This window comes from Ambystoma mexicanum, chromosome 13 (assembly GCF_040938575.1).
Source record: "Ambystoma mexicanum isolate Mex_15411 chromosome 13, UKY_AmexF1_1, whole genome shotgun sequence".
Taxonomy (NCBI): domain Eukaryota; kingdom Metazoa; phylum Chordata; class Amphibia; order Caudata; family Ambystomatidae; genus Ambystoma; species Ambystoma mexicanum.
Window position 1 is genome coordinate 502,541,135 of NC_090938.1, and position 20,497 is coordinate 502,561,631.

Genomic DNA, 20,497 nt, shown 5'->3' on the forward strand with positions numbered 1-20,497 from the left:
GCACTGAAAGTTTGGGCAGAGGGCGGCGATGCGGTGGGCAAGGACTGCCAGATACTGGTTGAACAGCCAGGGAGAGAGATTAGATCCCTGGGGAACGCCACAGGGGGAGAAAAAGATGTCAGAGAGGAAGGACCCAAGTTGGACCTGGGAGGGTCGATTGGAAAGGAAAGAGGTCAGCCACGCCAGAGCCTGACCAGTGATACCCAGGTTATCACAGAGACGGTTGAGCAGGATGACATGGTTGACAGTGTCAAAGGCAGAAGAGAGATCGAGCAGAATGAGAACACACGGAGTGTTGGAGTAGAGGTTCAAGAGCAGGTCCTCACGGATGTTCAGGAGAGCAGTTTCCGTGCTTCTGGCCGCTCTGAAGCCAGATTGATGGTCATGGAGACTATCAACAGCTTCAGCATGGAGGTTAAGCTGGGAGATGGCCAGTTTCTCCAGGAGCTTGCCCAGGAAGGGAGTGATGGAGATTGGGCGATAGTTAGCCGGACAGGAGGGGTCGGCAGAGGCTTTCTTAAGGAGAGGGTGCACAAGGGAGTGCTTGAGGGGGGATGGGAAGACTCCAGAGGCGAAGGAGTGGTTGCAAAAGTCAGCCAGGGCAGGAGCCAGGGAGTCGATGTAGTCCTTGATAGTTTTGGAGGAACAGGGGTGAATCTGTTTAGACGAGACTTTCATAGATCGGACTTGTCTGGAAACCTCGTCAGCAGAAAAAAGGGGAAAGGCAGAGAAGGAGGGAGGAGGGGTGGCTGCAGAAGGGCCAGAGGAAGAGCAGGGAAGAGAGGGGGGCAGGTGATAGGAGGAGAGTGAGGACAGGATGTCCTGAGTTTTAGAGATGAAGTGGGAGGCCAGTGCAGTGCAGAGGGCCTGGGAGGGGACAGGAGAGGTAGAGACTGCAGCAGGGTTGGCAAGCTCCTTGCAGATTTTAAAGAGTTCAGCCGAGTTGTTAGATGCCGCAGAGATGCGGGCTTGGATAAGGGCTCTCTTCTTGGTGAGAACAGAGAGACGGTATTGCCTTTGGAGCAGGCGGCAGGCCAGTTTGTCAGAGGATGAACATTAAGCACGCCATTTCCTCTCTGCCACCCTGCACTTGCGTTTTAGGGTGACGAGATCCGAATCATACCAGGAGTTACATTTGGCTTTGGGCTTCAGGCGGATTTTCATGACAGGGGCAAGGATATCAAGAGTATCAGATATAGCAGAGTGGAGCAAGGAGAGGGCTGTGTCAGGGTGGGAGTCAGCCGAAGGGGCAGGGGGGGCGAGAAGGTGGCAGTGAAAGCCGCAACTGACACGCGCTTGATGGGTCGGATGACCGAGAAGGTGGGTGGCAATGATGAGGGTGGCTTTGCCTGTGGGGTAGGGAGGGTGAGGTGGGAGGATAGGAGAAAGTGATCACTCCAGGAGAGAGGAGTGGAGAGAGGGACAGAGAGGGGAAGGTCAAAAGAGATCAGAGCATCAAGAGTGTGCCCTGCAGAATGAGTAGGCCCAGACGAGAGAATAGAGAGTGAGAGAGAGTCGCAGAGCTCACGAAAGAGTCCAGTGGGGGGACAGGAGGAGTGAGGAGGAGAGGTCAGCCCACTCAGAGAGGAAGGAGGAAATTTGACCAGGTGGCCGATAGATAGTAGCCACGGTAAGGGAATGGCTAGGAGAGAGAGAGAGTCGGCAGACAAGACATTCAAAAGAGGAGTAGGTCTGCGTAGGAGTGACAGTGGCAGGAATCCACTCAGGGAAGATAAGGGCAACACCCCCCCTGCACGGTTGGGCCTGGGCACAGAGAGGATCTTGTAACCTTCAGGTAGGAGTCTGTCAAAGCTCGTGACAGAGCTGGCTGTGAACCATGTCTCAGTGAGACCGAGGACGTCAAGGTCCAGTTCCTCAAGAAGGCGACAGATATCGGAGGAATGCTTGATGGCAGAGCGAGAGTTAAGAGTGGCAAAGTGGAGAAGGTTGCCATCCTTGAAGGACTTCCGGGGAGGGGTACAGATCAGAGGTACGCCCTGCGGAGGTGTAGAAGAAGGAGGTGAAGTGGGAGTGCGAGAGGGGGCAGGGAGGGAGGGTAGAGGCAAGGTAGCCGAAGACAGGGGGGGGACAGCAGGGGAGGAAAGGAAGTTGATGAGGCCAGGGAAGCGTCTATCAAAGAGGTGAAGGTTGGCCTGAGGGCCTTGGACCAAGACGGTCCCATTAGCGTAGACATTAATGATGGCCTTAGAGGAGCGGAAGGGGGCCAAGAGGACATCCCAACGGGTGCCACCATTAATGGGAGAAGACGAAAAAGGAGAGAGCACAGAGACCATATGAAGGGTCCATAGGTCAGGTGAAGGCACGAAAAAGAGGATGTCAGTGAGAGTTTCCTTAGAGCAGGCACTAGTGTAGGTGTCAGCGATAGGGAGGCTTGGGTTGGAGACCAGGATGTCCTTTTTAAACTTTTTCCTACCAGATTTAGTGAGGAGAGCAAGATAGTCAATAGAGAAGCAGTTAGAGAAGATAGGCGAGATAGAGAGCACCATGGAGTAGGAGGGAGTGTGGGGGCGGGAAGTCAGACGATACGAGAAGCACGCAGGCAGGACGTGAGCGGCAAGCCCAAGTTTACCACATTTCAGAACAGTGAATGAGTATTAGGTACAGAGGCCACCTAAGTTAGAGAATCCTGCGAGGGGAGAAAAAACCCAAGTTTACCACATTTCAGAACAGTAAATGAGTATTAGGTACAGAGGCCACCTAAGTTAGAGAATCCTGCGAGGGGAGAAAAAACCCAAGTTTACCTCAACTGTGGAACACAGTGAGGTGAAGACACCATGCGAAGGAAGTGACCAGGTGTATGTGGGGTGGGCCGCGCGAAGGTGGAAATGGCAAAGTACAGGCGCCTTGCGTCCCCTGCGGACACCTGCAGACACACAGGGAGCCGCAACTGAAGGAGTCGCCCTTGGCCTTGGGGCCCTTAGCCGCAGGGGGCTGCCGGGCAGAGGGCTGCCCCAAAGGGTGTAGTTATAGGAAGAGGGAGGATAGGAAGGGGGGGTGTGGGCGGGTAGGGAGGCGGGAGGGAGAGGAGAACCAGGAAGTGGGAGGGGAGGGGGAGAGCAGGCACAACAACGTGCTACGAGCGCAGGTGAAACTTTGATTGGACAGAATGTCATGCCAGGACTTCTGTTCATATTAGACGAAATGGACATCACTGGATTATGGGCAATACTCTATACTCCCATGGATGTATAGTGTACACATTCGGCTCTTCTTTAACTCATTTTTTATTTATTTTATTCAGCATTTGTTAGGCGCTTATACAACTGAATAGTGTTTCAAAACGCCCCAAGGCTAAATGAGAAGGGAACAAGGGAAATAATAGCAAAAACAGTAAAATACAGTCATGGTCCTACCAAGCCTTGTGGCATTCGGCCGTGCAAGTCCAGTGAGAAGTGCAGGAGATGGGGAGGCGGGGTGGTAGACGAATGGGTACGTTCTGGAGGATGGCCCGGGAGGGAAGCCACAGGGGAGGGGGGATCCTCAGGCTAAGTGCTAGTGCAGGCGACTCCACATCCTTGCAGAATGGGACCATCCCATATAACTTTCGGGGAACAAGAATCAAAGAACGTGCTGCATGGTAGGAATCAGCACACATGGCCACGCGCCATGTGTGCCAAGCGCGCCCAATGGATAAAAGTGAAGGTGGGCTTACTTTGGCAAAAGCATCCCTGCCGTAGGTAGCCTCCTTCTCTGTGTGCTGCTTGTCAATGACGTCTCGCCCGGTGGCCACCGTCCGGAAGAGGAGGGCCTTCTCCACCAGATCGGACTTGGTGGCGAGCAGGTCAGCGATGACCGAGACCACCTTGCTGTTCTCAATCAGCGGCGGCCCGTCCCCATCCACGACAAACTTCAGGTTCCCCTGAAAGATGGAAACAAAGGATCAATTCTCACATTACATACTAGCCCCCCAATCCCCATTCACATTCATCCCCCCAATCCAAATATTCTGCAATGCATAAAATACGATTTGGGAAGAAGGCTGCGTTATAAAGTCAGAGTAAAATGTACAACGTGCATTCCATCACAACTTTTCACTAAATCCAGGAAAAATGTAAAATGACTTTTCTACCCAGCACAAACCAGTTCCACACAAAGGCACCCTCACAGGCTCTGGCTGGAGCCTGAAAAGAGAAGGACCATATAAGGCCATTGTCCACTGCTATCCAGGGAGGCAACAAAGCCAGTAAGCCAAAAAGACAGGCTTAAAACACGAGCCTAGCCATTTTGCCCACTCTAGTGGTAAAATTGCTACCACACTGTACAAAAAAAAAAATGGTGCCACCAGGCTGGCTGGGCTACAGTTAACATGGCAAAAATGCACCTCAAGTACAAAGAAAGGGAAAACAAGGTCCCCCTGCAGCACTTTCCATAGGGGAGTGTGTGGTGCCATACTGCAGACACTTAGGGGGGAGTGGGGGGGGGAGGACTGAGCTCCCCTGCAACGAAACCCTTAAGCACCCACCAGCGAGAGAATGAGGTTAAAAAGACCACACTCGCAAAAATCAGGTCATGATCACACAAACTGTCAGCAGATATGCTGGGTTTCCAATGTAAGAGATGGGGAAAGCTGCAAAAAGAAGACTATTTCCTAACAGTGCTTATAGCCAGTACATAAATAACCACACACTGTGTGTATTGGACTGCAGGCGTTGCAAACATTGGAGAAGCCCACATTAATATAATTACACATTTGGGAAAAGGTTAATCATCCTAGACCTAATGATATAGGAAACATTTAAAGGGTCTGGCAAATACTCCCAGGGAGCATTACAGAGGGCAGGAGGAATTGCTCTTGGAAGCAAAGCAACGCACAGCAACACAGGTTCGAATCCCGTGCTCTGGAGGCGTCTCTGAGAAAAGCATTGTAATTTGAGACACAGGAAACGGAAACGTTGAGCAGAAAAACAGCAAACTTGCATTTGAAGAGTTTCATTTAATTCCAATTTGATCAAAGAATCCTGGGTGCCTGGATGATTACAGTTTCGCGACACGCTGCAATCATTGAGCTTTGCCAAGTGGCACACATTTCCATAGTGAGGCATATGATGATAGGTTTTTTCATAACGTGCTTAATACCCAAAGGTTTCTAAGCGCAGACCCGGGGATCGAACCTGTGTCGCTCTGTGTCTTCTTGCTTCCAAGGCAAGCACGTTGCCGATGAGCTATCCTCCCGAGAATGAATGGGGGTGTGGTCCTACGCCAGCAAGGATCTGTGGACCATCCTGAAGGTTTGTCCTGCTGTGTGATGTCACGATTCTGACTGCCTCCTGTCAGTCAGGCCAACTGATAACCATTCACAACGTCATGATTTATTCTGGATCGTTAAGCGCCTTCACGTGCCAAAGCCTGGAAGAAGTATGAAATGAGATGGCGGAAATAGCCACTCATTCAGCAAAACCCTTCCAAGAGAAGTCCACTCTAAAACTGGGAGACCTACTCCCAAAGCAAAAGAGGAAGCCAGTCTTTTCAAGTTTAGGATTTGCATCTGGGTACGCAACATAGTTTTGTGACCATCTCATTCAGCTTCTATAGGTACAATATTTGCTTCAGGTACCTTTTATCAAACAGCGCACTGGGGATTTCTAGTTTAATGGTGTAATATTGTTAAATGGATGAATCATTTTTAAACCAGCTTCATGATTTGGTGAAAGAGGACCTAAGACCAACACAACCGGGGAGAAATTCTGCCCAACCTTCTGCCGCCCAATTGTCGTGGTGCGTTGCTTCTTAGAAGGACTGGTGCCGGTGCGACAGCTATAGCCTCTAGGATCAATCGGAACCCATGGGGAAATCCTGATTCACTTCCACCCAATTTCCATACATTGGATGAACTGCTATGCTATGGATTTCCCTGGGGGAGATCTGGGCAAGGTGCAGAAAAGCACTGTGCACGCACCGAACTGTGCCGTTAATACAATATCTGGGATAGCCATACTACACTTAACATTAATTAACACCTGCATGCAACAAATGTTCAGGGACTCTGGACATAACCTTAGCGGGAACATACCAGTGCACACAATCCATAAATCCAACCACACCACACACAAACGTACACCAACACAACTCTACCAAACAGCTAACAACCGCGACACTGGACCACCCACCTTACGGAAACAAACCAGTGTGCGCGATTGTACTTCCACCCTAACCACAGACGACCCGTACACCCAACATAAACTACACTAGTACACATCTGAGGCACTGAGGCTTGTCTTGGGAGGATAGCTCAGGGGCAACGTGCTTGCCTTGGAAGCAAGACCACACGTGTTCGATCCCCGGGTCCACCCTTAGAAACCTCTGGGTATTAAGCGCATTATAAATAACCTATCATATCATATAATTACCCTTACGGTTACAAGTGGTGCCGTACAATCCAACCCGCACGCAAGACAACGCACACAGACTCCAGTTCCTCCTGCTTCTCAACCTATCCCATCATCTTATCCCCACTACCACACCCCACCTTCTTTTCTTGCAGAGCCACGTGAGCGCCTGGAGACCGGCCCCTGGGTGGTAGTGGTGCACGGTATAAATCAACATAATAGAACATCTGGCCCAAAGTCTGAAAACTGGTTACTTAGATCACTAATTATTCAGATCTACTGTCACCTTATCCTGCGCCACATGAAAATCTTGCTCGCAACAAACCCCGACCAACTGTGGCAGCCACCCCAACCAACATATTTGCTAAAATATCTTAATTACAAAATGTTTCTAACCTGGACTTTGAAAAACTCGGCCTGTCCATAAGATTCATTACCCTATCCAGAACCACAACCGGGTCTCCAGTGCTGCAGTCCACTAAGTGAGAACATCTCTACTAGCAGCATAGACCAGGATTTGCCAGGCCTAGAATTTGCACAGATTAAATGCAGCCTTACCACATTAGCAAGAAGGTTTACTCGGGCACCGACCTGTTGGGCCGTAAAATGCCTGGATGAGACCCACACCAGGATCCTACTGCCCTCGGGGAGACTATTCAAGGGAAGGGAAGGAACAGGCTCTTTACCCCTTCCCTAAAGATGACAAAAGGACAGAAATGTGATGCCAGCGTAGATCAGTAATGACCAATAATAAAGTCACTGTACAGAGGACCTATATGGTACAGGGCGGAAAGGCATGGTGCACGACCGACACCCACCAGCGCTTAGGGATACTGGGGTGGCAGATAAAAACCCTGGTATTTGAAGGGAAAATCCCCACTGGAACACAGCACCCCCAGAGAGAAGGCTGCAGGGTCCTGAGTGGGAAAAATTCAGGTGAGTAAGGTTTGCCCTACCAGTGGGCAAGCTGACTGGCACAAGCAAGAAAGAACATGCAGAAAGAATTGAGCATGCTTATGAGGCAAAGCAGTGGAGGGGGAACAAGGGAAATGCGGGTAAAACTGCACCAACGATTCAGAAGCATACGTGAGAGCAAGGGAGGTGGGAGCCAAGGCAGAGCTGGCAAAACCGCATAGGTGGCTCGGCAGTGTCTGTGAAACCGAGCGCCTTAAGGAAGGTAAGAATGGGGAAGTGAGGAGGCGAGAAGGAGAGAAGCAAAGATGGAACGACAGGAAGAGGTACATCGAAGTACTTTAATAAGCAATCCTCTAAATATTGTTATGGTTACTTAAAGTCAGTTCCAGTTGCCTCATGTAAGGCTAGTCCTTTGTCTATTTTATTTCCAAATGTCTGATCTGGAGGCCATGTTAGACTGGTGACTAGTTTCCTAGAATTCCTCATCAATACCTGGTGGAACCCTTTTGCCCTTGGTCTCCTCCTCGCCTTTCCACCCAGTTTCCATCTAGGCCAGATCTTCCAACCACGTGTTATTCCCCTTCTTGTTGAGCTCTCTTTTCCCTTGAATCCTAACAATTCTCACTCCCTAAATTCCCTACTCCTTTTTGGGGGGGGTTGTAAGGGTGTAGAAGAAGGAGACTGACACACAAGTGGCATATTTTTGGCTATAGACTTATTATGTAAAATAAAATACAAACCCCTACCTGGCCCTATTACTAAGAGGGGTTGCCCTACATCAATCAAATACTAAACGATTGCGTAAGGATGTCCGTCCAAAACAAGTAGTCCACCGTCATGTGTCAAAAACCAATTTCCTTCCCTTACACTCTAAATTAAATTAAGTAAAGTGGTGATCTTCTTGGTCCAGAAGAATGGCACCCTTCTTGTGAATGATAGACCAAAGTACACTTTCGGATGATGAAAAATGCAAAAGTTCTTCAAAAAGGTCCCAAAGGCTTTCTTGGCTTGACACTCCACCAACGCACATGGAAAGAGAAAGTCTTGTATCTTTGCAGTGTTAGGGGAGATGGCTCCCCCCCCCCATCCTTCCTCAGGGTCCTCGCTACTTTTCACAGCGCTAGGATGAACAACATCTTTCTCCTGGCCTTTACTGTGCAGTTCACAATGCCAGGGGGAATGGCTCCCTTCCCCTGGTCTTTCTTGGGCCTCTGCAATTCCAAGGAAATGAATCCCTTCCATGGCTTCTCACACAGAGTTCACAAACACCAGGGTGAGATGATTCCCTCCCCCCGGCTTTTCTCTGACTCTCCGTAGTGCCAAGAGAATGACTCCCTTCTCTTGGCTTCTTTCATAGTGTTCATCAACACCTTGGCCTTTCTCTGTCTATTTGGGTTTCAAGCCTGAACCACGGACTTGTGTTGAAAAGACCTGGTGTACTCTCCTGCCAGGTACTGCAACAAGGAAGATGCACCTTGGAGGAAGTCGTTTTCCCTTTTCTGGGCTTCCCCTAAACCTGGTTCACTATCCTGTCAGGTATAGGGCTTTTTGCCTCATCTTCCTCTTTCTTTTCTTTGAGTCCCAGAACCTCTTAGTAGGGTCCGAAAAGATAGTTTTCTCTCTTGGGATCCCCAAACCCCCTTAATATTTCTCCACAAATGTTTACTTTCTCTTATAAATTCTTTTTCGGGTAGCGCAGCTCTTCCTTCCCACGCTTCCCAGTTCTCAGGAATGCCAGTAGCTTTCCCTTTCTGGCTTGCCAAGTGGTCCCTCTGCTCTGGAATGGCTCTGGACCTTCTTGCTCCCGCTTCGCTGTCCCGGTCTGTCTTCTTCCTCTTTCCTGGACCGTGCTGGCTCTCGCAGTTCCTCCAGGGAGGGTTTGACTCTATCACGAGTTCCTGCTCGGTTTCTATCCTTGCACAACGTTCATATAGACTAGAATACTTACTGTGGGTCAGTGGGGCAATCTTCATGGCTCCACACATCATCTTCGTCTCAGTACAAGTACTCCTTATTGGGTTTGCTGGACTCTTCCTTGTCCCAGTATTCCAATATACTTCAGTTAAGTAGTCCCTACTGTTCCTCGTCTCAGTGGTTCTCACAAGGGCTGGACTATGAACTTTATACAAGTATATGGAAGTGTGGGGGACTAATGTACTGTGTTCAGGGAATAAGGATGAGGTAGGTTGGGGTGTATTGTGGACATACTGCTTTCTCCCCGAAGAGTCGCCCCTAGTCCCATAGGGGCTTCTCTCCCCATGAGATCCTCATGCTAAGTACCGCTCCCAGGGAGACTATCGGGCAGCAGCCTGGCCTCATGGGAAGGGGCTCCCCCTAGGGCAGAAATGACGACATCCGGGGATTCGCCACAGTACCCTCAAGAATGTCCTCCTTTAACGGGGAACGTGGAAAAACTCTAAAGTTACCCAGGACTGCTCCTCTGGGCCATACACTTTCCAATCAACCAAACATTGTGACTGACACCATCTCGGTGCTAGGCTTCTAATAATAAATGCCCGGCAGAAATAAACCCTATTTCCTAAAAAGTCCACCTCCATCCTGCCTTCACTTCTCCAGCTCATACCTACCCATTGTTCAATGTTTATTACTTTTATTTCATCTTTTAAGATCTAATCGAAATGGTGGGATAGTCCCGTCCCACCTACTGCAAGGTTGGAATCCGGCATGATAAAAAGTTCTGATGTACTACTGTCTCCTCTGCTCCATCCAGTCCAGATAATACGTCAACCGTCCCATGTCGGTTTCCTGGATGCTAGGCTTTGCAGAACTGAAATCCTGAGAAGAACAGCACCCAGCGACCCCTGCACGAGGACCATCGTCCCACCAAATAATGTCTTTTCTGGACGAATGCCTCGTTTATGGCCAATAACACCTGGTCGCAGATTGTGTAATGCTGCTCAGAACCTGAAGGTTTCTGGAAAAGAACTCATTGGAGGCCTTGTCCAAAGATGCAAAGGTAAATCGACAGTCGTGGGGCGACAGCTCTGGCAGACCCTGCACTCGGAGGGAAATTGACAGATGCATGATGGAGAATTAGAAGGCATTATTTGGTCTGTTTCTCTCACATCCATAGACCCAAAAATAAGGGTCTGTATCCAGATGGCATCCAGTCTTTCACCGAACAACATTACCAAACATTTTTGACCACATTTTCCAAATAATAAAAAAAGGAGAGAGTAGGTTTGGGTGAGGCAATATTGGATGGGAAGTAGGTGGGGGGATTAGGTTTGTGGGGTCTCCCTCCAGATTAGGCAGGGAGGGGAAGAAATGGTAAAAATGTGCAGTAATAAAATCCACAGCGAGACATTTTTCAGTAACAAAACCTATGTAGTGTTGAATTCCCATCTATGATTTGGCCTAAAAATGAGTCAAGAAAGTGCTGTACTAGACAAAGTGCACACTTATGTTTCATGAACAGCAAAAACCAGTGAGAAATTTCATTGGATAACATGGGATTACATGTGTTCGTCGTCAATAAAGTTAAGTGCTGTAGCTGACATACATACGCCTCCTTTTTCTTGCTGTAGGAGACTCTTGCTAATAGATTCAGAGAAGGTTTTCCGACTGAATTCCACCTGAACTCATTGTTGGTGGATCGGATGTTCCCAGAATTGTGGGGCGTGATACACTGAAGTTGGACCAAGCAAAGCAGGGTTCAAAAGCAGAAGTCTTACAAAAAAATTGGGGCTAAAAGCAGTTTGCCTTCTCAAGAGTCTACAAGGGCAGAGCAAGGCCCGTTTTCTCAAATCTGGGTCATTGTGTAGAGACTGTGCCAAACACCAACATGCCATGGTCCTTTTTCTGCAATCTCCTACTTGTGTAAGCCGTGTACGCCTCCGCCTGTGACAGCAAGCCTGCATGTGTTGCACCCGAGCAAAGGGCAGTGTATAGACTCAGCAACCCACAATCAACCTTTCACCTTCCAGAGGGAAAGACACTGAGAACACATTTCAATTTGGAACAAAAAGTCAACAAAACGAATTCAAAACCCTATTTAGGAAGGAGATTAGAATGTCTTCTATTTCAGAAGAAACCACACAGGTCACTCACCAGGTGCAAGATGGCGGCCAGGATCTTATAGACCGTCTGGATCTCCTCCGGTTTGAAGCCGATCACCTTCATGGCCTCGGCCGCAGCTTTGAACTCCGTCCCGTCACTGATGGAAGACTGCAAGGAGACGAGCAGAAACAAAGCCGTCACATCAACATCCCTCAATGCAGGAGCCCTTCTCAGGCACAGAGGCACCTGCACAGAAGGCGGAATCGCAGTCCTGGCCGAGTCAGACAATCCAGAGGCAGAATGACTGGTCAACCCAGCCTTCGGTTTAGGAAGGCTTACCTGAAGGATACAGCCAACGCCGGGACAGAAACCAGCACAAGCTAGAATCGGAGCAAGATCAGAGACAGGTGCCAAGAGTCAGGCCAGCACCCTGGACCAGAAATACATGCCCTACCATTGACCAACATCCGGGATGGTCTGAAGCAGAGAAGAGACCAAAGATTAAAGACAAATCCGGGCTATACAGGAATCAGTGAGGGTAAAATGCATGCAGAGCTCAGACAGGGCTAATAGCAGGCTAAAATCGGGGAGGGACATCGGTGTGCAGATATCCGCAAGGGGCAGAGATCTGCAATAACTGGCTAGGGACATATGCGGGACGGTACCAGTGAGGGAGGGAGGCGAACGATAATCAGCTAGGGCCACATAATATTAAATTATAATTGGTTATTTATAAAGCGCTTAATACCGAGAGGTTTCTAAGCACGGACCTGGGGATCGAACCCGTGTTGCTCTGTGTCGACTTGCTTCCAAGGCGAGCGCGTTTCCCCTTAGCTATCCTCCTGAAGCGTGCATGCAGGTTTCAGTGAGGGAGAAACAAGTGATGGATATATGTAACAGTATTTACCCCACCCCGCCGCCCCCTGTGCGGGGCAAGAAGGGAAACTGCTAATGCTCATGGGGTATACGCAGTGGTCGAAGTGGGCAGGAGCGGTCGGGAGCGGTGCTCCTCTACTTCTTTTAATTACGTTTTACCGTTCCTATACTTTTATTTTAAAAAGTAACCGTTCCGGAACGGTTTTATTTTGAAATAAAAGTGTAGGAGGAAGTTGAAACTTGCACTTTGAGTGCACTGCACAGGACGTTTCCTTAAAGAGCAGGCGCATGTGTTTTTTAAAATTTTTAGTGTGCATGGGAGGGGGTGCAGTAATGGTGTCTGTGGGGCAGGCAGAGTAGGGAACATAGTTCTACTACTTCTTTTCGTACACTTCGACCACTGGGTATACGTTTGCTGTTTGAAGAGGAAGGTACAGGGGGAATGGGGAGGAGTCTACATCACATGTTTTGGCACATTGCACTGTTATTGTTTCCTGGGAAAAACCTACTGCAGCCAGCTGCCTTTATATATAAACGCAGGTGAGAATATTTACCTCCTTATTCTAGCGGTTGCCTGGGTATTATTATTTATACATTTTTTTTTCATTTTTAAAGCGCTCACACAGCCGCAGGCATCGAGGCGCTGTTACAGGAATTGTTTGTTTTTTAGTTGTGTAATTGTTTTTTTTGTCTTAGTTGCGTATTTATAACACGCTTAATACCCAGAGGTTTCTAAGCGTGGACCCGTGGATCGAACCTGTGTTGCTTCGTGTCGTCTTGCTTCCAAGGCGAGCACGTTGCCGCTGAGCTATCCTCCCGGGACAATATTACCCAAGTTGGCTGGGGCCGATTTGCCCGCAACCGATTTGGCAGAATGTTTTGCTGCCTTTTTGACAGCAAATATATGTGGGGGGTGGGTTTGGGGTAATAAATAATATAGGGGATTTGGGGGGCTGCAGGGGGTTTCCACCACATATATTTGCGTTCAAAACGGTCACACACAGAAACACGGCCGCGGGCAAATTGATACAAACAAATCGTATACATCCGTTGCTGAAGCTATGGCATACTTGTTGACGGTAGATTGCATGCTAATACTATGTGGTTACTTTTAAGGGATGCTGCACAGCACAGCTAGGTAGAGGCAGATAAATTGGAGTCGTTATGAACAAAAAAGCCTCTCTTTAGGACTGCCCTCTCTTACTGGGAGCAGGGGGGGAGGGGGTGAGAAGGTGGAATTCCAGCTACACCCCCAGACGCAGATCTCCTTATGGCCAAACATGTTTGTGCCATACATTTCTCATCAGCTCCAGCACAGGCTACACACAGGTCTTAATCAGAAAAGTAATCAGTAGTGGACAGTCCTGTAAGAATCAGCGAGGAACAGGTCTACCGGAATCTATTAAGGGCACGTGCATGCAAGAACCACGGAATGGCACACACGTGCAGGAATCAGTGACTGGTGTGTACCCTGTGAGTCCGTGAGAGATACAGGTGTCCTGGAAACTAGGGAAGAACACGTGTATGCAACAACGGAATCAACGGTTGGGGGGCGGGGGGAGATCAGTGCAACACACCAGTATGCAAAAGCAAGCAAAAGACACAGGTTTGAAGGGATAGTGTGGGGGAACATGCATGTGACAGCCAGTAAAAGACACAGGAGTACAGGAATCAGTGTATGGCACATGAATGCATTAGGCAGTAAAAGACATGGAGAGCAATGGGAGAGAGACACAGGCACTCACTCACCTTGATTTGGGCTCCGCCCCGGATGTAGTTGTACATGGAGAGTTCCTTCTGGAGATGAAGGGAACGCAGGACTTGCTCCGAGCCCCCCAGAAGCAGCTGAAGATACAAAACAAAATGGCGGTAATGAGATATGCGAGACGTGAGGAGGTCGCGAGTACAGTCTGATTGCATGATCGGTCAATGCTGGCTCTCCACTTCCAATCCGATTGCATTGAGTCTATCATCAGCTGTACTGTCTCTGTAGGGTCAAGAGGAGGCAATGACAGTTATTTGTCAATTTCACAGTCTAGTGTGGTTGCCCGTTTCCCAGGGAAGGACTCACTCTCAGGAAGGTGGCGTAGCCCTCAGCGCAATTAATACGTTAACAGTAGTCATGTGGGTGTAGTAGAGTCAGAACTCTCAGGGGCGTGGGGGGCTCAGTTGCGTTGAATGTATCGCTCGATGGCAGGGTCGGACTGGCCTATAGGTCAATAGGCCCATGGCCGAACCAAAAACACAAAATGCTGTTGTGGACCAGTTTTTTGGTCAAAGTGGGCCACTTTTTGGCCCAATGTGGACCAGTTTGAGGGGTTACTTCACTATGCGGTTAGTAGTTTTGACCAGAGTTATTGAATACAAATTCTTTAACATGCACAATTTGCATCACATTTTATCAAAAACCTCCCCCTTGGGTACTACTCAAACAGTCCCAAAAGGAATGAATTGTCATTTTCAACTGTGGCCCACTTTTTCATTGGTGCCCGAGACAATCTGATGGCCCAGTCCGACCCTGCCTGATGGCCAGAGATACATGCGACGAGCAGCCACTGACCTGATAGAAGGAATGGAAGCTCCGCTCGCCCGCCTGCTGCACCAGAACACGAGACTGCAAGAGAAACAAGAGCAGTAACTGCAGGGCTGCCACTGCACAGGCACCCATGCTTCGCATAAGCCTCTTATGCAGGCCTCAACATGTGCACTGACCACTGGCGAGGGAAATAGCACGCTGTGTGCATGCCAGGGCGCCAGTGGCGTCAAGGCTGGCTAGTACCTTGCACCCTGACATGTTTACCTGGGAGGCATACACTTTATTGCAAATTCAAATATGTGTCACTTTTTACTGGATGCCACATGCAAAACATGACCATCTGTTTCATTGTCCTCTTGTTTTAATGTGTGTTGTTTACTTAGGCTATCCTCCAGTTTGTAAATAAAAGTGCCTTTAGCTCCAAAACCAGAAATGACATCAGAGGAAGGATGGCATAAAGAGGACTTCATTTTCATTATTCATAAAGGTGCTTCATCGGGCAAGCTTCAAGGCGCTCTAGCCTCTTATCAGAGAAGATGTTTAGCACAACATGTTGAGTACAGAACGTAAGTAAATTTGCAAGCCATAGACTTTATTAAATAACCAGGTCTTCAGTGCATACACTAGTGGCATTTATGCTTTATTTTCCACCAGGCAACTTCAAATGTATGGGCAATTCTGCCCCCATTCAATTCCCCAAGACATGCATACCAGAGAACCCTGCCAACTCGCCCACCTGACATAGCTAGTGATCTGGTGCGCCACGGCTAACGATTGCACATTTACATCCCTCCCCACTCCCCCAGCCCTCCGTCGTTGGATTGTAGGGTCTCAAGTGATTTGCAACACGCATGAGCATGCTGAAGAAAAGCAAGGCAAGGGCCTGCTAAAAATGCACTGCAAAGAATGGACTTTAGTTAAACCCATTATGTGCACGTTCTATGCAACTCCACATGTTCATATTATTGTGCCAGCATCCGCGCCGGGCACTCCAAGCATAGGCCAATTTGAACTTGACCAGGGGAGTTGCTAGGTCTGGAAAAGACCGGGGGCTACGCTGATGTCAGAACTGTCGGGACTGGGGGCTAGCTAGTCTTTTGGCTGTAGCTCCTGAGATTCTATCCTGGGCTACAACCAAAAGATGAGGGGCTATAGCCCCCTTAGACCCCCCCTAGCAACGCCCCTGAACTTGACACATGCCAGATGCTCATGCCACCACATTTCTTAAGGAATAAACAGCACGTGGGTGCGAGAGTACCGATGTATTGTGCTTAGCCCCCAGGCCAGGCCATTAATAGACTTATTGGAGAGTTTTCCATCCCGAAACTGATATTAGCAATCTGGCCGTCTGCGGCAGCCATTCAGGCTGTGCAGAATCCAGGCTGAATCCTCCAACCCATACTTAACTCATGTCTCGCTGGCTCCCACGCTCTCTCGTTCTTGCACCTCTGCCCCCATTCTCCCCATCCAATGGCCTCTACTTACCTGCCCTGAACTAGGACACCTCCTTTTCTCGGACGTTCTCACCTGCTCCTCGGTCCCGCCCTAACCTGCTATAGAAATTGAAGTAGGGCACTGCACGAGGCACCTAAATCAATTTCATGGTGGCCATCTTGGGTGTATTTTTTGTTTAAAAAAGGGCACGCACTTGCCAAGGCATGTTATGTTATAGAACATAACTGCTCTTAGTGCCCGTTGCTGCCATCGGTCCCATTAATCTTCGAACCGGGTATTATTGCTTCAAGACTTGCTGATCACTTCCAGCCCATGTAGTTCTGGACTCCAAATAACAGTAATCCTGCAAGAAAATGTCCTTAGAGGTAATAACTCTCTACCTGCACAGCCCATGATATTCAATTCCTAAAACAATGATACCTCAATCCTCTGACCCTACGCCCACCGAGCACGGATCCTAGTTGGTCTCCGAGCCGCTGGAATCCCCAGCGTTCGTCACGCCCTCCATGGTGCGTTCACTTGGATGGGTAGACCCTACAGAGAGGGGGAGCTGTAAGGTCCAGAGAGGTTATGTGTTCCCGAGCTGTGCCACGGAGTGGGCCAAGCCTACTAAAGTCCTTGGGCGAGAACTTCCTGCAGAAACTACTGTTTACTCCAATGAATCAATAGGCGCATTCGATTCCAGCTGGTGATTGGACACAGCTTACTCATAGCAATGAGCGGGCAGTGCCCAACCCGGCTGCTTGGCAGATGCAAGGCATTCTAGCTACTGACCAGTGACAAAGCCCATCCATGCCACTGACTGGGCAATGGCCACCCCATCTCCTAACTGGCAGTGAACGCCACAGGCGTAAGTCGGGCACAGCTGAACCAAGCAGTGGACCAAATGCACTTCATCCCAGCGACTGACTGGGCACAGCTCAACCAAGCCACTGGGGAACAAAGCCGCCCTGTTCATCTAGGCATGAAGGACCATTCTCAGTTTTTTGAAGGCTGTGCCCCTCTTATTTAACCAAAAATGTTCATTGACCATGTTTTCGCACTCTTGACCTCAATTGCTACATCTTCCATCAATCTCTCCTTCCAGCCTCACTTTATTCATCTTCCATCAATCTCTCCTTCCAGCCTCACTTTATACATCTTCCATCAATCTCTCCTTCCAGCCTCACTTTATTCATCTTCCATCAATCTCTCCTTCCAGCCTCACTTTATACATCTTCCATCAATCTCTCCTTCCAGCCTCACTTTATTCATCTTCCATCAATCTCTCCTTCCAGCCTCACTTTATACATCTTCCATCAATCTCTCCTTCCAGCCTCACTTTATACATCTTCCATCAATCTCTGCTTCCAGCCTCACTTTATACATCTTCCATCAACCTCTCCTTCCAGCCTCACTTTATACATCTTCCATCAATCTCTCCTTCCAGCCTCACTGCATTTCCTCAGGGTGCTCTCCTAACGGTTGCACCCAAAGGCAATTTACGTTGCTTTGCAGAGTCTGTATTACAAAAGTGCAGCCAAACAGAACAAAATCCCCGCTTTCTCCTTCCCCCCCCTACTCCTCGTTGGCCACTCGTGGCCACCCTACTATCCTCTGTTCGCTGGCAGCACTTTCTTCAGACTTGAGCAGACATTAGCACTTTACAGGGTACACCTTGCCGCAACCCAGGTCTCCTTCCTGATACCCTCCATCCTACCCGCTCCCCGCCCCGCCTTCTATACATTGTCCCCTCTTCTACCATCGTTCAACTCTTTGAAGGAGGCTCAGGGCAGTGTAAGCACCGTACAAGGAAATGCATTTGATCACTTGCAATTTTGGGCAATTTGAAGATTATTGAAGCCGCATTAGGTTGGATGAACGATATAAACGATCAATTATTGCCGATTTATTTTTGAAGTAGTATTGACTAGACATCAGGCGTCTCCAAGCTCAGTGAGAACTTCACTGAGCAACCCTGGCCGTGACGTGGAGTAGGCCCATCCACCCAACCCAAGCAGCAACGACTCACCCAAAGCACTGGCATAACAGAAATTTGCTTGCACTGCCCACCCAAGTCACTGAGCAAGCAGAGAATATCCACGACAGTATGTGGGAACAGCCCACCCAAACAACTGACTGCACAGCTACTACTCACGCAGTAGACAGGGTGTCGGCCACCCGAGCGAGTGAGCAAGCACTCCCCATACTAACCACTTACACAAACTCCCCAGAGTTAGTAAATTCCCTTCAAACTACTGCGCAAGGAGAGCCCACCTAAGGCACTGCCCAATCAAGTGAATGATGGACCCACAGTGGAGCAGACGCTCATAGCCCACCCAAGCCAATGATGGCCACAGCCCACCCAAGGCACTGACCAGACACAACTCGTCACCAGAGCGGGACAGGCCTACAGGGAAGGCTGGAGGTTTCCCAGTGGGTCTTTGCTTCGTGGGCCTCTTGTGTGGGTGCTCCATTTTCTGCTTGTCCTCCTTTCTCCCATTCACGCAATCCCTTCCTTCCATCTCACTACATCCATGTGAAGCAAATCATTTTGTTATAATGCTTCCAGTATGTTGCTCCTCACTATTCACACATGTTATAGGGCTTTTGTTTGTTATGTTGAACTTTTTTTAAAAAAAATCCTATATTAGGTAAAAATGTGCTTCAAAACTCACTCTTTGGACCACTTTTTCCAAATGTTCTGGTGGGAGGACCCACCAAACCTTTTTTGCTCAAATGGTGTAATGTGGAGCCACTTTTAAAAACATGTCCATGGTCACGTTTGGTTCCCAGTCAACCCCTGCCCACCACCTCCACTGAGTGTGGGTACGGCCTACACCGGCCATTAACTGGCAATGCCCACCCAAGTCAGTTGCACTCGTCACACATACCAATAGCAAGCAGAGCAGCAATGTGTGTCACTTTGAGCTGCAGAATAACAGTGACAATGCAAGTCAGAATTGTGGTGAGGTGCTAGAGCGTCATGTGGGGTCATATCTTGGATATCAGGGGCAGAGCGTGCCGTTCGTCAATACGGAAAAAGGGACACCGAGTATGTACAGCGAGTTGCAGGATTGGAGGCCCCCTACATGTTTTGTGGGTGACTGCATTCATGCTTGGCTTGCAGTAAGCTGTGTGTGGGCAGAGGACATGCAAGCTGCTCGGTAGCAGCAGCCAGCAGGCACCACGCCAGGGCATTAGCGGCCCTTGGGAGGAAATGCTGCTGCTACAAGTTATGAGTGCGTTACATCACCTGCACGCGTGCACGTATTTCCACTTCATGAAGGAGAGTATTTAGTTCAAAGGGTAAAGCTAAGCGCAGGTGGCCTTGCACAAATGCCCCTCTCTTTTTTTTTAATATATAATACTAGTGTACACGGGCCAAAGTGCATGAAGAAAGACATTTTGAGAGTGTTAATAGAGACATTGTGGAGGCGTGACAATGTATTGTATTCGGTTATTTATATAGCGCTCTTTCTCCATTTGTATGGCCTCAATGTGCTTTGTGGCTGTAACGCCCTCAATGACCGCAGTTAATGTGGTTGAGGTTCTCAGGGTTTAGATTAAGAGACGCATGTGTGTTTTTTTGTCAGTTTAGGATTGAGGTGGCTGGCTAGGCTCCATTAAGCAGGCCAAAGGTCAGGTGCATGGGTGGGTGGTGTTGGTGGTTTGGGATAGAGTGCTATTGTTGAAGATTCAATGTGTGCCCAGCTATACAGAATTTTCTTTCGCTGGTAGTCGCTGTATGCTAGTGGAAGAGGTGTTGAGGTACGTCAGGGGTTTCCGTGTGGGTGGCATAGCCATAGCTGCATTCTATGGTGCATGGATGTTTGGCCATGCCTTTGGCATGTGTCCTCAAAGGTGGTATAAGATATACGTACCATATGTTTTAATGTAGTTCGGCTGCAGCATTCTTTTTTCTTTGTCCACTGTGGACGGCATGGTCTCATTGTTCGTGGTCTCTCTGGAACGGAAGTCTGAGCAGCAAGGACAAGTGAGGTCTATTACGGTGTGCCTCAGCGACTGCTGCCTGTTTCCCTGGTGTATTTATTGGGGAGTGTTGTTGTGAATGGGGCTATAGTTTGTCAAGGTCAGCCAACGCGAACGCTGCAGTTATCCATGCTGTAATAGGACGAGGAGTAAGGTTTATTGCGGTGTGCCTCAGTGAATGCTGCTGGCTTCCCTGCAGTATTAATCAGGTCAGAGTGCTGTTGTGCATGGGGGCGATAGTTTGCCAAGGTGAGCCGCTGCGGATGCTGTCGGCATCTTTGCTGTAATTGGTGTATGTTGGGTTCAGCAATGTAGTTTAGAGAGGGGGAGGGGTTAAGGGGGATGCTGGCAATTTCAGGTGATTTTTAATATTGCA

General features: G+C 48.9%; 1 protein-coding gene across 1 annotated transcript in view; it reads right to left on the reverse strand.

Annotated features, from left to right (window-relative positions):
- The window catches only part of MYO1D (myosin ID), a 780,763-nt gene that overhangs the window by 497,754 nt on the left and 262,512 nt on the right, over positions 1-20,497 (reverse strand). The window contains exons 5-8 of the mRNA XM_069634169.1: positions 14,719-14,772; positions 13,908-14,003; positions 11,334-11,450; positions 3,674-3,880 (exon numbers count right to left, since the gene is read on the reverse strand). Of these exons, the coding sequence (XP_069490270.1) occupies positions 3,674-3,880; positions 11,334-11,450; positions 13,908-14,003; positions 14,719-14,772 (474 nt within the window). The remainder of the gene's footprint in view (positions 1-3,673; positions 3,881-11,333; positions 11,451-13,907; positions 14,004-14,718; positions 14,773-20,497) is intronic.